This window comes from Taudactylus pleione, unplaced genomic scaffold (genome assembly GCF_031769625.1).
Source record: "Taudactylus pleione unplaced genomic scaffold, aTauple2 ptg000306l, whole genome shotgun sequence".
Lineage (NCBI taxonomy): Eukaryota > Metazoa > Chordata > Amphibia > Anura > Myobatrachidae > Taudactylus > Taudactylus pleione.
In genome coordinates this window covers 2,696,081-2,719,518 of record NW_028284707.1, presented here as the reverse complement: position 1 = coordinate 2,719,518, position 23,438 = coordinate 2,696,081, and the positions used below count along the sequence as shown (strand labels likewise).

At 46.2% G+C, this 23,438-nt stretch overlaps 1 protein-coding gene across 1 annotated transcript; it reads left to right on the top strand.

Annotated features, from left to right (window-relative positions):
• The first annotated feature begins 200 nt into the window (after positions 1-200).
• LOC148511448 (serum paraoxonase/arylesterase 2-like) lies at positions 201-21,269 on the top strand. Its single transcript, XM_088442219.1, has 9 exons — positions 201-250; positions 891-961; positions 1,719-1,774; positions 3,758-3,926; positions 6,758-6,884; positions 7,909-8,109; positions 8,934-9,015; positions 12,866-12,994; positions 21,108-21,269. The coding sequence occupies exons 1-9, from the start codon at positions 201-203 to the stop codon at positions 21,267-21,269; spliced, it is 1,047 nt and encodes a 348-aa protein (XP_088298345.1).
• The last annotated feature ends 2,169 nt before the right edge of the window (positions 21,270-23,438 follow it).

The window sequence follows — 23,438 nt, the reverse complement described above, 5'->3', positions numbered from 1 at the left end:
AATGTGAAGAAGGATCCATCATTACCATAACCTCTCCCGTCAGTCAGGTCCTCTTGTTGCACCTAAACAGCTGGTAGACTCAGGGTCATTAACAAATGAGAGGGGAAGATTTCCATTCCACACTTCCCTTGAAGAACTCTCAGAGACAGGGTAAATAATGACAGGGTGCCGGCCATAGGAGGAAAGGAAGTGTGGGAATAATGGAGCATGTTCCTGGGGAAAATGATGTGGCTGTTTTGACTGACCACAGGTCAGAACTTCAGTGTGGAGTGCTTTCTCCTCCCATGAGCACTGCGTGGCTAAGGTCTGATGTAGGGATTTTGGTGATTAACCTGGTGATTGTTGGTAAGTTATCATTTAATGTGATATTGGTGTATTGTACAGTTACCTTAAAATATAATAAAACTACTGTTGTATCCTCCCTGAACCCTAAGGTACCCCAAGCTGCCTTGTAAGCAGCCGGCTCTAACACACAGATATTTCACGTAAACTAAACTAAAATAATATCTCTCTATACATTGTAATATACTTGTTAGTAATTATGTATCATAAATGAGATACATACTGTTAGATGTACTACTAATTGTGTCAATATTATTCCTTACAAGTTCTCTTTTTTGGGAGGAGGAGTTGCATATTATAAATTGAACATGTAAAATAGACTAGAACTTCATAACTCCATCGATTTGGCAGAAATGTACATGCCGGGAATCACGGTTCTTGTTGGCGAAATGGGGCATAGGTTCTAGGAAAGGGCAAGGGATCGGGAATGGTCAGACTGGCGATGTTGGGCGGTGTACGTACAGAGGAAACTCCCAGCATTTTCTGTAACAGTGTAATTTATTTTTAAGGGAAATGTGCAAATTATTTTTTTTATCTTCTTATTGCAGTCATCGGATCACCTTCTTCAGAGAGACAGAAGATATAGACCTTCCTAACTGTCAGTACATCAAGGGAATCGGTACGCCTCTGAGATATTATAACCACTTTACAACATTAGGTTTGACTACGAAAGTTCAGGGATTTCATTGTGCAGTGGAGCTCAGAAAACCATTGAGGGTGTGGGCATTTGTGTGTGGGGTGTGGCCATGTCCTATCCTGATTATGTAGATTCTGTGCAGCTGTAGACCGTGTGGCTCTGGCTTCCTGGCAGGCCTGGTTTTCCAAGCAAGCCCAGGTACTTAGTACTCCCCTCTTGGCGCTCCGGTCACTGTGTGCGCAGACTAGGGATTTCTGGAAAGGAAGAATAAGACGCCCTTCAAAAAAATAAATCTATAAAGCCCAGTGGTGCAATTGTGCGCTTTTGACTGGAACTATGGACAGTAAGTATTGGGGTTAGGGATAGGATTAGGGATTAGGCACTAGGGGAAGGGTTAGGGTTAGTCTGTGGGAAACATGGGTTAGGGTTATGGGTTATGATACTTACCTAATCCTGTCGGGATTTTGACTGTCGAGATGCCACTGTCAGTATTCTGATTGCCGGCATACCGACCACCGGGATCCCGTACCTTACCCGCCCTAGTGCCTGATCAGCAGATCAGAATAGGGATCTACAGAGCGGATGAATAAGTGTAGCTGCTCCTACCCCAAAATTTTGCTATGAAGCCCCATTCATTTTGTGTTACTCCCGAACTAGCAAACATGCACGCTGTACCAAACCTGACATGGGCCAAACAACAATTAATTCATGCACATGTCATGCATCTGTATTGTTACAGAGTTTGGATCTGAGGATATCGATGTTCTCCCTAATGGACTGGCCTTTATCAGCTCAGTAAGTAATAGTTGCCGTATCTCTTGCTACATGCACATCACAAAGAATGATACATTGCCCCTCCACCCCTTGCCCATGACGCCTTACTAAGGAATTGCAGCATTATACCGAGGATGGGAGGAGTCATGATTGCATCGCCACGCCCCCACCATGCCCATTTCACTAGGAAGCACGTAATATGTGGGAGGGTTTCCTGCTCTCTCTGAGTTATGGGGGTACTCGCTGAAATTCAGGAATCTCCCAGGAATTCTAGGAGCCTAGAAAAGTATGCAATGATACATGTGTCTCAGAAAATGAGGGGCTGGTGTAGCCATCAGTTATTCCTCTCTACTTATATAACCACTAAGTTCACTTCTCCCCATTGACGTGAATGTTTGTGCTTTCCAATCTCACTGCAGCTTCCTCTTAGATCATTTGTGGTTACAGTAACCAAGCAGCCTTTGTTTACATTGTGATAATATTAGATGCATTTACATAATTTAAAGTAGCTGATGGTACAGTTAATCCCTGTAAACATTCCTTTAAACACACATCCCAGAATATTTGGTTTCCTGTATTGGTATGAGCCCTAGTTTATAATGACCTACATACCTATATTCTAACCATGGCCTTTGAATCATTACAATTCAGTGTACGGCATAATTCCACCAAACAAACCCCCACCACTTTACTCTACTGTACATTGCACGGGTGCATGGTGTCATTTCCCGCATGGGTCTGTGTGTACAGGCAACATCTCCTGCAGCCGCTGCATCACGTTTATCAGTTACTGGGCAGATTGGGGAGTTCCTAGATAAATGCCGTCTGGGTACATTAATACATCTACATGGGGGTTATGATGATGGAGAACCAGTAAAGGGGGGGCCATGACAAGGTTGAGAAACAATAAAGAGGGGTATCAAGATATGGGGACAGTCAATATGGGGGATCAATGAGAAGATTGAGAATCAATACAGAATAGATATGGAGGAGCGTTAATAGAGAGAGCAATGATATAAGGGTGAGGGTTGGGCAGGAGGTTATGATATGGAGGAGCGTAGAGGGCAATGATATGAGGGTGAGGGCGGGGCAGCAGGTCATGATATGGAGGAGCGTAGAGGGCAATGATATGAGGGTGAGGGCGGGGCAGCAGGTCATGATATGGAGGAGCGTTAATAGAGAGAGCAGTGAGATGAGGGTGAGGCAGGAGGTCATGATATGGAGGAGCGTTAATAGAGAGGGCAATGATATGAAGGAGAGGGTAGGGCAGGGGGTCATTATATAGAGGAGCGATAATAGTGAGGGCAATGATGTAAGGGAGAGGGTGGGGCAGGAGGTCATGATATGGAGGAGTGTTAATAGAAAGGGCAATGATATGAAGGAGAGGGTAGGGTAGGGGGTCATTATATAGAGGAGCAATAATAGTGAGGACAATGATATAAGGGAGAGGGTGGGGCAGGAGGTCATGGTATGGAGGAGTGTTAATAGAGAGGGCAATGATATGAGGTTGGGGCAGGAGGTCATGATATGGTACTGAGCCGGTAGAGTGAGGGCCCATGAAATTAGGTATAATTAATTAAGGGAAGAGTCATGATATGGGTAGAGTCTGTATACGAGGGGCCATTATATAAGAGGGCACATTCTAGAAAACTCACTGACAATTTGATCAACAGCAGGAGGGCCACTGTAACTTTCAATTCTGCCCCTGACACTAAGCACTAATCCCTGGCAGAAAAAGCAACCAGTAGAGAGGTGCCAGAAGATGGATATGTATCACCCAGAGGGCAGGACTCCCAAACATCAGATCCCTCCCGTCCTGATAATCGATTTTACAGTATAAGTCAACCTAAAATTTGTGTTTCTGTGGGATTTTCTGCAACATTCTACATTGTCTCTTGTAGTCTAATAGAATGGTCTGTCTGCTATATATGTTCTCTAATTTGATCAGAATATCACGTCTGCTCTGGTGATTGCTTCCATACTAATAATTTCTGCTTGTTTTAGGGTGTGAAATTCCCTGGCTTAGTTAGCTTTGCACCTGACAAACCTGGGGAAATATTTCTGTTAGATCTGAATGAGGAGGAGCTGCGCCCGTGCCCCCTGCGTATCAGTAGAGGGTTTGACGTCTCTTCATTTAACCCTCACGGACTCAGCACGTACATTGATGAGGAAGGTGAGTCATTAGCGGATCTAGGCCAGCTCCCATGTACCATGTGCTCATTTATTGCTAATTAGTAACATATTTGAGGTCCTTGAATGCTTAGTTAGGGGGAGTCTTTATGTTACACTTGGTACACACCATCTATTATGGACAAAGCAGGGGCGTATCTATAATAGGTGCAGGGCGTGTGGTGCACACTGGCCCCTGGGTCCAGCGGGGCCCCACACTGCACACCCTGTACCCATTTTGTATACTCACCTCTCCAGAGTCCCGTGTCGGCGCTGCCACCATTTTCCTAGAGATCTGCACATGCACAGTAGAGAGATCACACGCGCATGTCTAGTAGACTCTGGCACAACCCCTGGGACAATGGGTGGGATGCATCAAAGCTAAAACTGCGGTCAAACCTCTGAAAATGCCTTTTTCAGAGGGTTCGACCGCATTTTCCATATGCACCAAGCCTTTCTGGAGCTTGGACCTGATAGGCAATGCCATCTATAGATGGCGTTGCCTAATAGTAGCTTATGGGCTTCTTATCTGGAAACTTCAGAAAAGGATCCAATAGGATCCCTCCCAGCAGAGCCGTAACTGGACTTTTTGGTGCCCTGGGCCAGAAAGAGTACTGGCACCCCACCCCCATTTTTAAAATAGGGACATAAGACGCGCGACCAAAAAAGGGGCGTGGTCTCCTGAGGAAGGGGCATGACAATTCTGATTTGTCTCGTGCGATGTTGAAGGGTTGCTAAACCCTTTGTACCAGTTATCCAGGTGTCACTGACAAATACAGTATGAATCCAATGGCTGCAGTGATGATACACAATAATTATGCAGTATAACTCACAAGCACTGAATGTAGGAGAGCGCTGGTGAAGCTGCATGTGCAGCAGGATTTGTCCATCAGAGCAGCCGTGCACAAGCCTAGTGTAGATCACCAACTGAAGGTATAGAAAGAACGCTGCTTGTAGTGTATATGCAGCAATATCAGCGGCGGGGAGATCCATGTATGTAAACTGCGCAAGCAGCTGAAGGGGCATATTCAATTGGGTGTGAGGTTTAGCGAGGTAATAAACCTCGCGCCCAATTTTGGAATACCGTGGGTATGCACGCTCCCGATACCCGCGGTATCCAATTTTAAAAAAATGGTCACTGGGTTTTCAGCTCTGAAAACGCGCCGCGTAAAAAAAAAAAAAAATTTGGCACTTACCTGCCCGGGGGTCTCCGTGGCTCCCTGTGGTCTCCCCTCTGTCTTCTCACTGGAGAGGGGGCTGCTGGGAGGCTCCAGGAGCTGGTGGGAGGGGAAAAGGCTGCTGGGAGATGTAGTTCTCCAAATGCCCATTCCAGGGGGGCCACATAGACACTGGGGGGCCCACATGCATAACACTCACACACACACACTGATACACACTTACAAACATTAATAAACACTCACACACACTGACATTCTCACCCTGCTGCAGAAGACCCGACTTCTGACGCTGGATGAAGAAGACACCGCTTCGGAAGGTGAGTAATTAAGGACTAATTAAGCTAATTGGTAACTTCCAATTGCTTAATTAGTCCTCAGGGGGGGGCACCGCCGGGGGGCCAGAGTTAGTCTCTGTGTTTTTTCCTACAATTACCGATTGTAGGAAACAACACACTTGCTCTGGAGGTGCGTGACAAAAAAACCTCCCGGCATGTCAAAAAAGAAATAAATCTGCAGCTATTTGAATAGCAAAAAACCCGCACCTGCTGGCTGGAAAAACTTTGCAGGTGCGGGATTTTTTGCTATTCTCGCACCCAATTGAATATGCCCCCTAGATCGGGAATCAGTGGCTGTGTTCTGGGCTGCCATCAGAAATTGTGGAGACCTCTATACATGTAACAGACAGGGCCCCCCTTATCTTCCCCGCCCCGGCCTGTTGGAGGCAATGAGCCATGGCGCCAGGGGCGTATCTATAATGGGTGCAGGGTGTGCGGGGAACATGGGCCCCTCGGTCCAGAGGGGCCCCGCTCCGCACACAGTGCACCCATAATATTACTTACCTCTCCGGAGTCCCACGTCGGCGCGGGCGTCCGGCGCTGTAAAATGACTGGAAAATGGCTGCGGCGGCCATTTTCCCGTCATTTGCGCATGCACAGTACAGGGAAAATGGCTGCCGTGGCCATTTTCCCAGTGACCTGTGCAGACACTATAGATTCTTGGCACACTCTAGTGCCCAGAGTCTATAACTCCGGCGCTGGCCGCGCACAGCTCAGAGTGCTGCCGGCCGCCAGGCGGAGAGGAGGGGGCCCGTGTCGGAGACTGCACATGGGCCCCCTCCTCTCTAGAAACGCCCCTGCCTGGCGCCCAGAGAAAGCACATGCTACAGTATGATTCCTCTTCCCACACGATGATGGAGGGGGTCATCCAGGGAGGACATAGGGGAGGTCAGGAGATGCCCGGGGATAAAAGAAGAGGAAGCTTCAAGTGAGAATAATTCTAAATAGAAAATTGACAGACACCGTTGAACAGCTCCCCCCCGCTGGCCTCTACTGGGCTCTTTCTATGAAACATCGCTGAGCTGGGCTCTACACTATAATGATCTATTTACTGCACCTACAGTAACTATTCCATCTATATAAAACAATTACAACCGTGTGTGATGCTTTTTTCTTGCCCCCCCTGCAGGATTTATGTTATGTGCACTGTTTTACCATTGTATCTAAGGTTGGCAACTGCAGATGCAGTAATAAAAATATAAATCTACTAAAATAATGTTTTTCAAAGACCAAAGAAAAGTAGCCTGGAACGGTGACATCAACCATTTCTGCATCAATACTATACCAGATTGTAAGCTCTTTGTCTCCCCTCTTGTTTTCAGATGACACGGTCTATCTTTTTGTGGTGAATCATCCTCAGTATAAAAGCACAGTTGAGATATTTAAATTTGCAGAGGAAGAAAATGTCCTTGTGCACCTGAACACGATTAAACACCCGCTCCTGCAGAGGTACTGGAAACGGATCTACAAAAATGGGAATGCTCATTTTCTTCAGTTAATGGAACAAATTAACATAAATGTCAGTTGGCACAGTATTAAAAAACAAAAGTTTGGCGTTATAAAACCCATTTGTACAGCTAATATTCAGGGTTGCCGAGATCTGCAATGGGTTTGGATACTGTGGGGGCGTGGCCAAATCCTGGATAATGAGTGGACATGCCCCCTTAAAAGAAAAAAATACTGGCGGCCGCACAGGGGGACATTTATCCCTCTCGGCAGTGCTGACCTGGGTCCCGCTGGGCCCCTCCAACAAACGTGGGCCCGAGTTAGTACCCGCTCTCCTGCCCTCTTGGCGCCCCTGCTAATAGTGCCCATGATACATTTGATGCATTATATAATGTACGACAGAACCCAAACTCCACAGCAAATGCACATCAACACTTTTTAAATAGTGATAATAGTCCCTAGTGTACGGTTCACTAGCAGGCCTCTCTCCAGCTCTGTAAGCCACGTCCCCACAGAGTCTGCACAGCTGTTCAGGAACATCTTAAATCCAGGGTAAAATGATTTGTTGGATTGTGGATGTGCAGTTGTGGTACAGGGTTGGCACACAAGTCAATGGAGCAGCTCAAGGCCCTTTGGACCCACGAGCTCATGTGATTCGTGTGCCCTGTACTCATGGTAGATACACCACTGGCTGCATGGCCAAAGCCTCGAAATATCAGATCGGTCCATATTGACACCTACATGTGTAAAGTGATCCTGTCCCTTGGCACTTATCCCACGAGAGACAGGTTGCTGAATTGTTTATAAAAAAAATTGTACTCAGTCCCACTCTTTCAGTCCTTACATAAGGTCTACAGCCACGATATATCTTTACATAAGGTCTACAGCCACCATTTATACTGATAGATACATTTAATTTATTCTTATATGAGCAGTATATAAGTTATGAGTAGTACTGAGACTAACCAAGTGAGTGGTGGCTTTGTCATTATTGACCAGCCTGACATATTTATTCATCTTTTTTTAGTGTCAATGATATTGTCGCCATTGGACCTGGGAGCTTCTATGCCACTAATGATTGTTACTTCACGAATTTGATCATGAGACTTGTGGAATTCTTCTTTGGACTAACGTGGACAAACGTGGTTTATTACAGTCCTGGCGATGTCAGAGAAGTGGCAGCAGGGTTTCATAGTGCCAACGGAATTGCCATGTCAAACGATAAGAAGTATTTTATTACGGCTTCGCCTTTATGTTGAGTCTTTCATACAGTATCCGTGTGTTTATAAGGAAAGGATAGTGTTATATGAATGCATTTACCTTTCTTGTTACACAGTAGTCTTTGATACATCATAGCACATGATCTATAGCGTATGGTCAGGGAACACGTGAAAGCTAAAAATTCACTTGTGATGTCAGTGGTGAGCTTCCGGCTCTAATAGAGCCGAAATCTCACTGGGGCTTGCGGTAGACGAGACCCTACCATAAGGGTCTCGTCGCAAGTATCGATGGTCTTGACCATCGCGACCATCAACCTGGCCGCTCGCTAAAGTTGTGGGTGGTCACCCACAGCCTAGCGAGCGGCCAGGAGGCCGGGTCGGAAAATAGATGTGGCCGCCCTCATTCAAAGCGAGCGCTCGCATTTTGCGAGCGCCTCTGAATGAGGTCCTATGTGCTAAGTGACAGCCCCCATCTGTAGATTAAGTGATCATTGACCAAGTGGTATAAAAATTATGTTATGAATCTTTCTATAAAATAAAATTATTAATCGATTCAACATTTTCATGGATGATCTATTACCCGATGGTCTCCACAGTACTGAATGGGGGTTGTCTCTGTCATTCAACTTTCAACCAATCATGTGGATTCATAATGGTAATGGGGCTTGGACCCATGATTATTTTGACTCAATAGCTGCAGAACTGTAGACAGAACCAAGTTGTAGCCTTGTCTAAGCAGATTCTTCCATACAGCACATACTGAAAATTAAGCTTATGTGGAAATGTGAAGCATAGTCATTATTTTACAGTATACCTTTGTGTCTCTTTGAAGGTACATCTACGTTGCTGATCTCACCGCTCATACAATTAATGTCTTCGAAAAACATTCAGACTGGTCTCTCTCTCCAGTAAAGGTAATACATTTTATATACTTATTATATAACAATCTGGGCTCCGTTTACCTTAAAGGTGATTCTAAATATTGCAGTTGTTCCATTTAACCATTGGCCCATTGAGTGTTATCATTAGGCAAATTTGAATAATAATAATATGAGGTTATCCACATAACTAGCAGAAAATGCTGATAATTGAATTTGAGTTTTGAATGGGCTATGCGGGGAGGGGGTTACTGACTGTTTGGCATCCAACTGGCTGTGAGCTACTAAGCCTTTTCCAAATCTACTGGAATTTACTTGTTAGTATAATTCTCATGGAACTCCCCTGCAGCATTTTGTAGTACTGGGAACTGGGGATGGAGGCGAGGTCACCAGGCGGTTGATAGGTTCCTCATTGGTACCATGGGGTGGGAGGCAAGGCTGAGAGGCAGGGCCACTTGACTAGTCACGTGGGGACTCAAGTATAAATATACTAGGGCTTCCCAGTGATGGCCATTTTTCTGTAGGACCCACGATGGAGGGAGGAGTTTCCGATCTCTACCAGTGTTTACACGTTACGGATGTATGGCGCCATGCCATGAGGAACACAGGGCTGGTGCTGCTGTGCAGAGTGTAGGGAGCTCTGGGGGCAGACCAGCCGCTGAAGAAATCTCTATTTGCCAGGTGCCCGCTGCTATGTATATTAGTAGCGGTGCACCTGGCTCCTTTTCTGTAGCTCTATCTCTGAGCTTTGCCTTTTCAAGCTCATGCACAGCTTGTAGGCTTCATACTCCTTGCAGAATCCAGACACTGACAGTGTAACAGAGTTATTGGCCGGTGAGTGATGCATATGGGAGAGAGAGAGGCATGGGAGGGGGATATGCTAAAGCATAATGTGTAAGGGGCATTACTGTGTGGTATAATGTCTATAAGAAGCACTACTGTGTGGCAAAATGTTTAAAGGGCACTACTGTGTGGCATATTTAAGGGGTTCTACTGTGTGGCGTAACGTGAATAAGGGACACTACTGTTGGTGTAATGTGAATAAGTGGCATTACTGTGCGGTGTAATGTGAATAAGTGGCACTACTGTTGGTGTAATTTGAATAAGGGGTACTCTGCAGTGTAATGTGAATAAGGGGCACTACTGTGCTGTGTAATGTGAATAAGGGGCACTACTGTTGGTGTAATGTGAATAAGGGGCACTACTGTGCTGTGTAATGTGAATAAGGGGCACTACTGTTGGTGTAATGTGAATAAGTGGCACTACTGTGCAGTGTAATGTGAATAAGGGGCACTACTGTTGGTGTAATGTGAATAAGTGGTATTACTGTGCAGTGTAATGCGAATACCTGGCACTACTGTGAGGTGTAATGTGAATAAGTGGCACTACTGTGTGGTGTAATGTGAATAAGGGGCACTACTGTTGGTGTAATTTGAATAAGAGGCACTACTGTGTGGTGTAATGTGAATAAGGGGCACTACTGTTGGTGTAATTTGAATAAGGGGCACTACTGTGTGGTGTAAAGTGAATAAGTAGCACTATTGTGCGGAGTAATGTGAATAACGAACACTACTGTGTGGGGTAATGTGAATAAGGGGCACTACTGTATGGTATAACATGAATAAGGGGACTACTGTGTGGTGTAGTGTGCATAAGGTTCACTACTGTGTGGTGTAAAGTGAATAAGGTTGCATTATTGTGTAGCATAATTTGAATTGTGGGTACTATTGAGTGGTCATGCCCCTTCCCCGTGAGTCCACCACCCTTTTTGGATGTGGTCCCTATTTAAAATATGGGGTGGGGGTGCCAATGCTCTTTCTGGAACAGGGCACCAAAATGTCTAGTTATGGCTCTGGAGGGCCACAATACATTTGAAGAGAATTAGGAGTCCTCTTACAGGAAAGTGGGGCCCTGGGGAAACCCCTTTAAGGTGTGAAGGGGAACACTGACCCTGTGCAGCATGTCTGCAAGTGATTGAAAAAAAGAGACTACCCCACAATGCAGTTTGGCCCCAAAAAGCAGTTTGGGGACACATGAAGACCCATATTATCAAGGGGAGGAAGAGCCCATATAAATGGGGTAAGAGCTTCACATAATAACTAAAGAGAGGCAGAGTCCCCACCTGTAAAATTCCCTAGCAGACTTATAGGGGGAAGGGACGATAGAAGACAGCATGGCTCAAGCTGTGAAGCCTTAAGATAGAGAGGGTGAAGACAAGCAGTAGAGCGTTATTGTGAGAGGGGATGTGTATTTGTGATCATACTGGGTTTATATGTGCACTTTGACTGCTTTTGTAGCTCTGCACCAAGGTATGTCCGTATCGGATTAATATGAATCCATAATTTATTACCAGTTTGTGGTAAGAGAAGGATCGTTACATGGTAATATATAAAACTGTTTCTTGTATATCTGTATTCGCGGGAAATTAGGTAAATGCAGATTAATTATCAGTGTAATAAGTTTTAAAGCGCCACACGTTTCAAAATGTAGATAAGAAATATAGATACAGTATCACCCAGATTCCCTAGGTTGCTTCTGCTGTCCAGGGTATGTGCAATAACAGTGAACCCCAAATGAGGGAGCTCCTCGGGGTTGATTGATATTAAAAATAAGTCACAGGTATTTGCTTTTCGGGGAGAGAATTGTAGTGATGCTGCTGTGTTGATTCAGCGCACAGCAGCTCGCTGCAAACAGACCCCATTGAGAGTACCTGAATGGAGATGGTATAGCAGGGTGTTTGTAATCAGTGCAGCTGTCGATATGAAATTGTTAACTAGTAAAGCTGGGTACACACTAAACTATGTGTACCCAGCGCAATGTCGTTAGCGGTGGGACCTGTTATCGGCAAGTGCATGCACACTTGCCGATGCCGGCAATGACGAAATGATGGCTGCGGCCATGCTGCATTCGGCAGCATGGCCACTGCTGACGATATCGCCCATCGGACCTGCATGTAGGTCCGACGGGCAAAGCCGCTGACGACGCGCATTGTCAGCAACATAGCAGGTACATATTGGACGATGTGCCCGATATATATCATCTGATCTGTCGGATTGGACAACATATTGTCTAGTGTGTACCCGGCATAATTTACACAGGTCAGGAGCGGTAGTGGGAGTGACCAGGCAGACCATGAAGAGGGGAGCAGAGAACCTTGGAGTAATGCAGATCCGTTTCACCTGGATGCTTGTTCACAAGACATATTATACCTTTCATTCTTCTGTTCTTCCATGTTAGTTACCTCAGGCATAATTTGCCAAAACATCATTTAATAAGATGTTAATACTAAAATGTTTCATTTCAATACTACATGTATTGTAAGAAATAATACACGCTGGGGTAAATTTACTACAGTGATTAGAAGTGAGTTTTAGAAGTGATGTTGCCCATAGCAACCACTCAGATTCTAGCTATTATCTTCTAGAAGGTGCTAGTTAAATGTTAAGTAGACTCTGAATGGTTGCTATGGGCAACATCACTTCTAAAAATTCTCACTTTAGTAAATTTACCCCACTCAGTGTTATAAATTATGTAGGTTAGAAGCTACGGTGATCTTCCATGTATTGTTCTTATACTTTCCTAAAACTCTTTGGTATCTTCTAATAAGCTTACATTTTGTAGTATTGACAGTAGGGGTCGGTATAGATACACTAGCCCATATATCAGAGGATCCCAAACTACGCCATTACAGTCCAGGTTTTAAGAATAGCCATGCTTGAATCCAGATGGTTAAACCAAATTGACTGAGTTGCTACTGAAGTCACCTGTACGTAAAACGTGGACTTTAATGGAGGCGTTTGGGAACCTCTGCCATATATACTATTGTATGAGATTATATTCTGTACAATCTAGTAATCATTAATTATAACCATGCTTTGTACATCAGGTGGTGCAGTTGGAAACGCTTCCGGATAACCTGACAGTGGACCCAGTTACGGGGGATGTTTGGGTAGGAGCACACCCTAATGGATTTAAAGTGTTCTTTTACAATCCTGAAGATGTCCCTGGATCAGAGGTCAGTGTATTCATTCTAAATAAATAAACAAATTAAAAAAAAAAAATGATGTTTTAACGTTTTAATTTTTTTACTTTGGGCAGGGTGTACTTAACTGAAAAATGTGGTAAAACCCCTGAAAATGCCGTATTCGGGGTTTCACCGCATTTCTCATATGTACTAAACACCGGAATGCGTCCCGGGCCTATGGGCTTCTTTTTGGGACGCCCCCTGAGAGGGATCCAATCGGATCCATCCTATCTCCCCTTGCGGCGTGCGCGTCCTTCTGCGCATGCACAGAAGGATGTCAGATAGACTTCTGGTTGTTAAACTCGGAAGTCCCTCTATTCAAGTGTATTTCAAAGGACAGCTCTCATTGGGAGAGTTGTCCTTTGCGATTTAAATCAAATTTCTTAGTACATAGGGCCTGATTCACTACGGATCGCAACTGCGATTCCGCACACAAATCTGCTGCGAAAATATGCTAATGTTTGCAATCGCAAAGGCAGCTTAGAGACACCCACTAGCGCTATCGCACATCCGTAAGGCCTCGCAGACCTGCGTATACATCGGTACCATTGAGTAACATCGGCCCCTCATGTACAATTACAACAGGTGTGACCTTATTCAGAAATTGCAACTGTCGTCGCACGCAGTAAGTACTTAAGATGCGTATGTCGTCACAGTGGCTAATTTACGCACGTCCAGGAAACGGCGTTCAAACGGACAGGCACGCCTGCGCTTCTCCGACCACTCCCCCGTCATCACCCCCAAAACGCTGACATCCCCGTCCCTCTATCTGCGATAGCTTTGTATCTACGTAAGTGATCGCAGTGTGATCGCAATGCTAACTCACGCACACGCACTGCAGTGCATGCGCAGTACAAACCATCGACCGATCTGCGTACGCTGTTGCAGTTGCGATGCATGATGAATCAGGCCCATAGCACGGTAGTCAAACCCGGTATGTACTCAATAGGAGGTGGGATGTACAGCATCGCGGGTGTGATGCTTAGTACATGCCGCCCTTTATGTGATTGTTTCACCACACAGTGGTGGCAGCCATTTTGTGGGCTGAACCAATAGTCATGAAAATGTAGCACAATATACATCATTGATATCACTGCTTTATAGTCAGCTGATAGCTAGGAGTAGTAATAACATGCCTCCCAACATTTGTACATGCAGAATCGGGACATAATAAGCCCCATTCTTGAACCACAAAACCCAGCCGCCGGTCTACCATATAGCCCACTTTTAAGTGAAACTCCTCCCATTTTTGCATAACCCTCACCCCTTACTACAGTAGGTCCACAATTTTTCTTTGACCGGACAAAATTGGTGTGGTATGATAATACTGGTATGTGTAAACAAAATGACAGTGTTTGTGATTGGGTGTATTAGGGTGAGGCTTATGTTATTTGGGGGTGTGGTTTGTGTGAATTGGGTGGGGCTTGCTTAACCCCCTTGCTGCAGGTGGTTTTTTTCACACTTGGGCAGAGGCCATTTTCCAAAGTAGGCGCTTTTCACATTCCAACATCAATATCATTCAGTGGTGGATTTTGCCTAGGGGCTGCAGCCCCCCCAGTAAAATCCGCCACCTCAGTGTTAGTCAGTGCAGTCTGTGACTGCACTGGCTACACTGTGACTATTGGAAGCGCCACTGCCAGTCAGATATACAACAGGCAGTCTCAGGGGGAGGTGTCTTCTCCCCCTGGGACTGCCAGTCTGGGCTGCTATTAGCAGAGAGCGTCTACCAATAGGAAGCCGCTGCTCTGCCTTTCCACCAGCCCTAACCGGCTCCTAGGGGCTGCAGACGATGCAGCCTTTTGGAAGCCGGTGATATGCGCTGCTCCCCACCGCTAGTGCGCATGTGCCGGTCCCGACGTCTGTCAGATTGATTGCGCAGGCACCGGCACCGGCCAGGAGGAGCCACTGAGTGATTGTGTTTTTCTTATGTACTCTATTGTTTTCGGTGGTGGCAGCCCCCCTTGTCTAAGAGGGTAGGAGCCGCCGCTGATAGAATTGATTTTGTAATGCGGTACCCACACAAATTATGTCTTGGGTTTTTTTCCGGAAGACTTTTTATTTGGAGAAAATACCATTCGTCTTTTTTACACATTCTACCAATTTTTTATGCAAATGGGCAAAAAAGTGTTTTGTATTTAAATTTTAAGAAAGGGAACTAAAACCCCTACACACTAGACGATTTTATTAACGATTTGTCCAATTCCGACGTATTGGAATGACAAATTGTTAAAATCATCCAGTGTGTCTGCACTACATCGTGTAGAGCGCGATCCTGTGGGGTGGTCAGCCGCGTCGCCTGATCTTTTGTACATGCAGTCAAATCAGGCGATGCCGCTGATGATCCCATGAAGCTCTATGTGGCAAGGGTGGCATATCGGACGGTCGGACACCAGATCACCCAGTGTGTACGGACCGCCCCAATATGTCGGCCCACGGCAGGGGGATATTGGGTCGCATTGCTGGGTACACACGTCGTTTAGTTTGTACCCAGCTTTAAAGGAAACGTGTTTATATGTTGTAGTTTCATCAATAATCCACCTTTCCATAATAGTAAGAAGCAGGCAGTGCCATAGCTAGGGGTGTGCGAGCAGTACGGACGCACAGAGCACAGGGCTCTGTGGGCAGCCCCGACGCTCACCCACAGCACCCTGCAGCTCTACCAAAACCCCCCCGAAGCATCCTGAGGATGCTCCGGTAAGAGCTGCGTGGCCGGCACCGGGCGCCGAAAAGCCCAATTACGGCTCTGAAAGCAGGATTCTATGTGTAGGATTTGACAAAAAATCTGCACTTGAAATGAAAATTCATATTTGTTTTAAAATGTTTGCTGTCTACATGTAAACGCTTTATATGTGTAGTATGAGGGTTTTATTTTTTTTTTTATTTGACACAAGTTAGGGGAGATATGGGATTTAGACTCCAAACATACACTCACACTCTCCCTATGCAGAACTTTATTTTTTGTGCACGACTTCAGTTATTGTCTGGTCAGTAACTACTAAGGGGGCACAATGTTTGAAAGAGTAGACCCCTCTTTCAAGACAGGTTCCCCCATGTGTGTGGTCAGTATGGGGGAGATAGGGCATAATGTGCCCTTCCCCCATTAATGGAAAACTTTTTTTTTTTCAGTAGTGCAGGGCAGTATTATTTGGTGATTACAGGTGATCACCGGACAATAGCTGCTAAGATGGCCAGGTAATTTGAAAGAGGGGACTCCCCTCTTTCATACGTGGGTGGTCCCACTTTTACAGATGTAAATATGGGTGTGACCTCCCACACATATGCCAAAATTGTCATTTTTTCTGTAGTGCAGGGTAATATTGTCTGGTAAACACAGATGATCATCAGACCATAGCTACTAGTGGACCATATAATTTGATAGAGCAGACTCCCTTGTTTTAAATATGGGTGTCCAGAAAGTTGCCAGTGCCAATATGGCATACATACCTAGTCTCCTGGTTTTCCCGGGAGGCTCCCGAATTTTCGGGTAACCCCCCGCACCCCGGAAGGTTCTGAGCGTTGGGGGCGGGCCTAATGTCGTGATTCTGTGAGAATCACGTCATTTAGCTCCGCCCCTTTGTTAATTATGCGTAATCACGCTGAATCCCCATGAGGGGGTGGGGCTTAATGGTGCAATTCATCCGGCCTCGCCCCCAACTCCGCCTACCTACTTCACCTCCTCAGCTTTCTCCCGGGGAGGAAGATTCAATAGTAGGCAAGTATGCAATATGGGGCTGAGGGCAAATAGGACCCACCCCATATATGGAAAATCCGTAGCGCAGCTTAATATTGTTCAGTGATCACCAGACAATAAGTACTAAGTGGACCCATTATTTGAAAGACACCTCTCTCTAAAATGCATACCCCTGAGTTTATGGATGGCAGTTTGGGGGGAGACTTTTCAGCACTCGGATAAATAATGTAAGCTCTTATGAGCAGGGCCCTCAAACCTCTTGTACTTCTCCCTACCTTAGTTTCATCTACTTCTTACTCACCACTAGGGCACCTAACACTTGGCTGCTTATGCTCTGTTGCTTGTCTGGGTGTTATGGTCACTAATGTACCAATATATATTAGCCATGTCCTGGTCCTGTATTATATTGTTCTGTAAGTAGCTTGTCTAAAACTTGTTTATATGCTTTGTAAGGCGCTGCGGAACATTTGCGGCGCCATATAAATAATTGATAATAAATAAATAAAGACAGGAAACAGTGTCTTAAAGCTGATTTATACAGGAGTAGAATAGCATAGAGAGTGACAGAACTGCACCAGCAGGATAATAATATGAGTGTAACAGAGCACGGGTGTGATATGTACAGTATTCCCGACAGCGGCTGCCCGACAAAGGAGGAAATCCTGATCGTCCTAAAGGTAAGTATTTACTAACCCCCCTAACCCTCCTTAGGGGTGCCTAACCCTAACCTCCCCCCCTGTGCCTAACCCTAACCCCCCCCTCTAAGTGCCTAAACCTAATCCCCCCTTCCCCGCTGCCTAAACCTAAGTCCCCCAGGGGGTGCCTAACCCTCCCTCCCCCTAGCCTAACCCTAACCTCCCAGGGGGCTGCCTAACCCTAAGTCCACCCCGGGAGCCCTAAACCTAACCCTCCCCCCCCCGCGCGGCTGTCCGCTGTGGCGCTCGGCATCAGCTCGATCGGGATGCCAGACGCCGGTCTCCTGACGTCGGCCAAATTACAGGCGTTTACATTTAGACGCCTGTCATCCGTCCCTAGTCGGGATAAAGCAGTCTGGAAGCTGGCGGTTGGCATTTAGACCGTCGGGTTCCAGACTACATCCCCAGAGCACAGTTGAGCTTTACTCAGTAAGGACTGAGCTAGACACTGTACTGGCAATGGCTGAGAGCCAGCAGCTGGAATATATACACACCGAAGTTAGCAAGGATTGGGTGAGCAGCGTCAGATGGTCCTGACTGACTCATGCTGGATAACGATTTGCTGGATCAGTCAGTTGATCTGGACAGCAGTACCCCGGGGGCTGGCTCTACGCAGCCGGGAACCTTCACTGTGGAATTCCCTCTGATCAGTGTCATAGCTCCGCTGGGCATACACTAAACCACGGCCGGCGACCTCAATCTCCACTATTTCCCCTTCGGGTAACACTCGCTCTTCCCTGCAGCTACATAACAGTGTTGCTGCAGTTTTTTCCCATATGTGGAGACCCCTTAACTCTACTCAGCTGCCACTTTTATATCACTCGCAGGCGTAGGGTCCGCCTCTACTCCCGGGTCCCTTGCTTCTCACAGACTCTGGGCCCGCAGGCTCCTCTGCCCTAAAACCTGTCCTCCAATAAATAGGGGAGAATTTTCCCGGGCTCAAAGGCTGTTGCTGGCCGGCACAGGGGGCAATCTGCCCGGGCTCAGTGACAGCCAGGCTGACAGGGTCAGTGAAATTAAAAAACTACTGGGCCCACAGCACAACTATAAGCCACTACGATTTTATAATTAAAAACAAAAGTGGGGTGGCCCTTTTTAACAGTTGGGGTTACTCAATCAAGGGCGCCGAGAGGGTGGGGTAGCGGGCCCTGTGGGGGCCCGGGTCCGGCACGGCTCCCCATCCCTCTTACGTCACAGTAGCCCAGCACACGCTGCTGTGTGCTGGGCTGCACTCAGTGCACTGGGAGACTGCTCGCGGCTGCTAAAGCAGCAGCCGGAGCAGTCTACAATGCCTATGGGGGGAGCGATCACGCTGATCGCGCCCCCCTTGGCTGTGCGCCGGGTTGAGGGGCACACAGCGCCCCCCCTTCCCAGCGCACAGAAACTGGAATGTGGGCATTTAACTTGTTAATGCATGAGGGGTGTGGATTGATAGATCTATAGTATCTAGAAAGTCAATAGGTTGGCAGGGTCAAAGGTCGACTGTTAAATGGTCAACATGGACTAATGTCGACAGAGTCAAATGGTCAACACTAAAAAGGTCAACAGATTGTTTTTCTTATTGTAACCCTAACCGTCCACCTAGTGCCTAAACCTAATCCTCCCCCTGGGTGCCTAACCCGAACAGTCCCCTTCCTCAGCCTAACCCTAACCCTCCTCCAAGTACCTAACCCTAACCTTCATCCTAAACCTAAAATTCATGAAAAATTTAGAAAAAAATGTGTCAACGTGTGTTGATGTTTTGACAGTCAACCTAAATCCATGTAGGCCTTTAGACCCTGTGGACCATTTGCATGTCGACCATCTGGGGTTGACCTATTGACTATCTGACTATTGTCTATCTACACACTATAGGCGGGATGTACTAAATGGAAAAATGCTGTAAAATCCCTGAAAATGCAGTTTTCAGGGATTTTACCACATTTTACGTATGTACAAAGCACCGGAATGCTTCGTCCCGGTGAGTAACGCCATCTTCAGGTGGCACTACCCAATATAAGCCTATGGGCTTCTTATCGGGACGTCTCCCCTGAGATGGATCCAATTGGATCCCTCCCAACTCCCCCCATGGCCAACGTCTTTCTACGCATGCGCAGAAGGTCGCCAGAAGGACTTCTGGGTGTTAAACCTAGAAGTCCCTCTATGCTGGGGCATTGCAAAGGACAGTTCTCATCAGGAGAGCTGTCCTTTGCCAGTTTCATTGCATTTCTAGGTACATAACGCGGTATATACCCAATGAGAGGCGGGATGAACCCCATCACGGATGCGCTGCTTAGTACATCCCGCCCTGTAGCTCTTCCATCCCTGTACCATGAGTGAGGCTACATGAAATTCTTTGTACCCGCTCTCCCGAAAGTCTGTGGCACTACCCAAAAATTTGAGAGCTCCCTGGCGAGTATGCATTAAATAGATGTAAAATGGACAATGTGTAATGAAAGCATTTATTTTTATGCAGAACTGTAGCAAATACAATAACCATTGATAAATCTGGTCAATGGGCCTGATTCAGAGATTTACGCAGTGACTAATTTATGCACGCCCATGAAATGGAGTTTAAGCGGTCCCAACACGCCTGCGTTTGCCTAGCCCCCTCCCCGTTACCTCCCCCAAACACTGACTACCTGTCACTCACTTTGCATGTGAATCCTCTGTGCGGACGTGATCGCAATACAATTGCTGCACTGGGACAGAATTCTTGCATGTGCAATGGCAAACAATCTCTTGTTCTGCGTAAATATCGGCATTACGTGCATCTCAGAACCAATGTTTGCAGAGAACGCTACGCTTTTCTTTTTATATTGGTGAAAATAGTGATAAACTTTTCATATTGATAAATAACGATTTAATTTGTAACCTGGTGAATAATAGTGAAATGGATTCTAATCGCTATGCCGTCACGGCACTACATAAGGACGCCCACCTTACACACATCCGTAATGTTTAGCAAGACTGCGAAACCATCGGTAACATCGAGTACCATCGCAGCCTCACGCACACTTGCACAAGCTCTGACCTTACTCAGGAATTGCTAACCTCATCACACGCTGAGTACTCAGGCTGCTTATGGCGGCATCGCTGTGGATAATTTATGCACGTCCCTGTAACGGTGTTCAACCGCACTGGCACGCCTGCGTTTCACCGATCACCCCCCCCCCCCCGTCACCCCCCACGAATGGTGCTTCCTGTCAATCACTCTGTGATGGGTCTGTGTAGTCTCTGTGTTCGTAGTCCCGATCGCAGTGGCTAGTTCGTGCACGCACACTGCGAAGCATACGCAGAATGCAACAATCGGCCGATTGCGTGCGTAATCGCAGTTGCGATCCCTGCTGAATCAGGCCCTCTGTCACAACCACCATCACTAGTATAATCACTTACACCTACACTATGCTGAGGGCAAGAAAGCAGTCTAGATAGGCTGCTCCTTCGGCATACGCTGAATAGGACGGTACCACGGCTACATGACCACGACAAACCTATGATGCTCCCCCGTGGCGGTTCTTCTGTGTGTATCCACATTGTTGCTGCCCAGTGGCACCCAGAAATGCCCATTTTTACAGACGGAGAGAAATGGGCGAGACTCATATGTGCAAAGATGTGTATCTGGAGCCGCGTATGTAAATGCCCATTATCTATGAGACCCATTATCTGTCATTTTCATTCATTATCTAGTGCACTTTTCACATATGCTGCTTAATGTATATTTCTTGTCTCGTTGCAGGTTGTCCGTGTACAGAACATTCACTCCAATAACCCTATAGTGACCACAGTGTATGCAGATAATGGGTCAGTGCTCCAGGCATCCTCATGTGCGTCTGTGTATGAGCGGAGACTACTTGTGGGTACAATATTCCACAAAGCCCTGTACTGTGAGCTGCACTAACGTGACCTGCCACCTGGACACTGCCCTCAATTCAAAATGGAAACTGATTCTGTCTCAGTTGTTTTTGTTAGCAACTGATTTGTGCAATTAGTATGAACATGTAACGGAGTGGGGAACTACGGCTCCTGACCAGGCTTACCAGTCTGCCTATTTCACACAGCTCAAGCAGGTGGCAATACCTCAGCCTTATATTCATATGTGCCCTATTCAGCATGAGCAGAATGACACAGGTGCCGCAGGGGGTGCTGGGAGGGATGTAATTGGATCCCTCTCACAGCACTGCGGCGAGAATCCCATAGGCTTCCTTAGTGTAACGCCATAAGGAGATGGCGTTACCCATCGCATTCCGAGGCTTGGTGCATATGGGAAATGTGATCAAACCCGCATTTTCGGGGTTTGACCGCGCTTCTCCCCTTGCTGCATCCTCAGACTTAGTCGCACACAGATGTACAAGTCTCACATTAATGAAATAAATCAGTTCAGCACTTGAAGCGGTTTGTCACATCCGATTATCGGGCAAAATACAAGCTAAAAAGATGCTTGGCGCAAGAAGGGCTATTTGGTGCGCCTGCAGCAATAATGTATGAGGACACATCTGTATGTAGGGGGTACAGTAAAGTGTCTCTATAGTGATGTTTAATCGTGTATCCCACAGGTTTGTAAAATGTTTTAGTTTTTTTTTAAACAGTTGCAACACCCATCTGAAAGTTCAAAAAACGCCTTTCCTATCAATGGAACACATCAACATACATGTTCCACATAGTTTCCACATCAACATACATGTTCCACATAGTTTCCACATCAACATACATGTTCCACATAGTTTACACATCAACATACATGTTCCACATAGTTTCCACATCAACATACATGTTCCACATAGTTTACACATCAACATACATGTTCCACATAGTTTACACATCAACATTCATGTTCCACATAGTTTACACCTCAACCTACAACATTAAACCTGTTGTTTTGCTTTTTTATAGAAAATCACCTAAAAATTTTAAATCCTCTAAGTACATTATTATTCCAATTGCTTAATTAGTCATTGGAATTAAGGGGGCCAGAGCAATTACATATTTTTAGGAAAAATGGTCAGGATTTTAGGAATAATTGGTCCTGCGGAAAAAAAAATACCCCGCTGCTCAAAAAATAAAAGCCCCACACCTGATTGAACAGCAAAGATCCAGCACCTGCGGGAAAAACCCTGCAGGTGCGGGATTTTTACTATTTTCGAACCTAATTTAATACCCCCCAAAATATAACCCCTTGCCACTATTATACAGCAGCCAATACCCTACTAATTTACATTTGTTTGGGGCTAAAATCTTTTTTTTTTTTCACCAAATCTATTAGTGTGGAGAAGTGCTGTTACTATAGTAACCAGAATATTTTATAAATTCATTTTTCGTCTAGTGGTTTCAACTGGGTAATCATTGATGTGTTTTCTAATCTGCATCCAGAAATGTGAATTTCTCTTATCAGTAAACAGGGCCAAGTTTAATAAATTGTACAATGATTAATAAATGTGTTTGGTAATAAAACAGTCTTTCATATAATACTCCAGTCTGTTTGTTCATTTATTGCTTGTTGTAAAAATATTCAACAGTATAATGCTGAAATAATTGCCCCCACAGTAATGCCTCAATTACACCTTATGTCACAGTAGTGCCCTTATTGGCCTGTGGCATGACGTGACCTCACAACCATCGCTCAGGCTCCTCCCAGTGACAGGAGCTGCGACCTGGGCTTCCAGCAGCAGCACCTGGGTCAGGCCTCCCCTCAGCAGCAGGGACACAGTCGCCATGTTCCCTCCTTCTGTGTGATTGATGCTCAATCTGTGCGCCCCAGGCTGGCGGATGTCAGGACCACTGTGGTGGTGGAAAGTGGGACCCAGCTCAGTGGAGGCAAAGAGGAGAAGCCGGAGGTGATGATGGGAGAGGACCGCATGACGTCTCTCCGATAGTTCACTGCCTGAGCCGGAAGCTGGAGCTCACGAGTGAGCTCTAGTCTCCGGCTCTGGCTGCCGCTGCGGGGAGGGAGCCGGGCGCCCGTTAGTTACAATCTCAGCGGGCGCCTGGTGTCTCCGTGCGGCATCGGGGTTAGGTGTCCGGGGGAGGCGGAACTGGTTCCGTCTCCTCCGGTTCACTTTAACCCCGATGG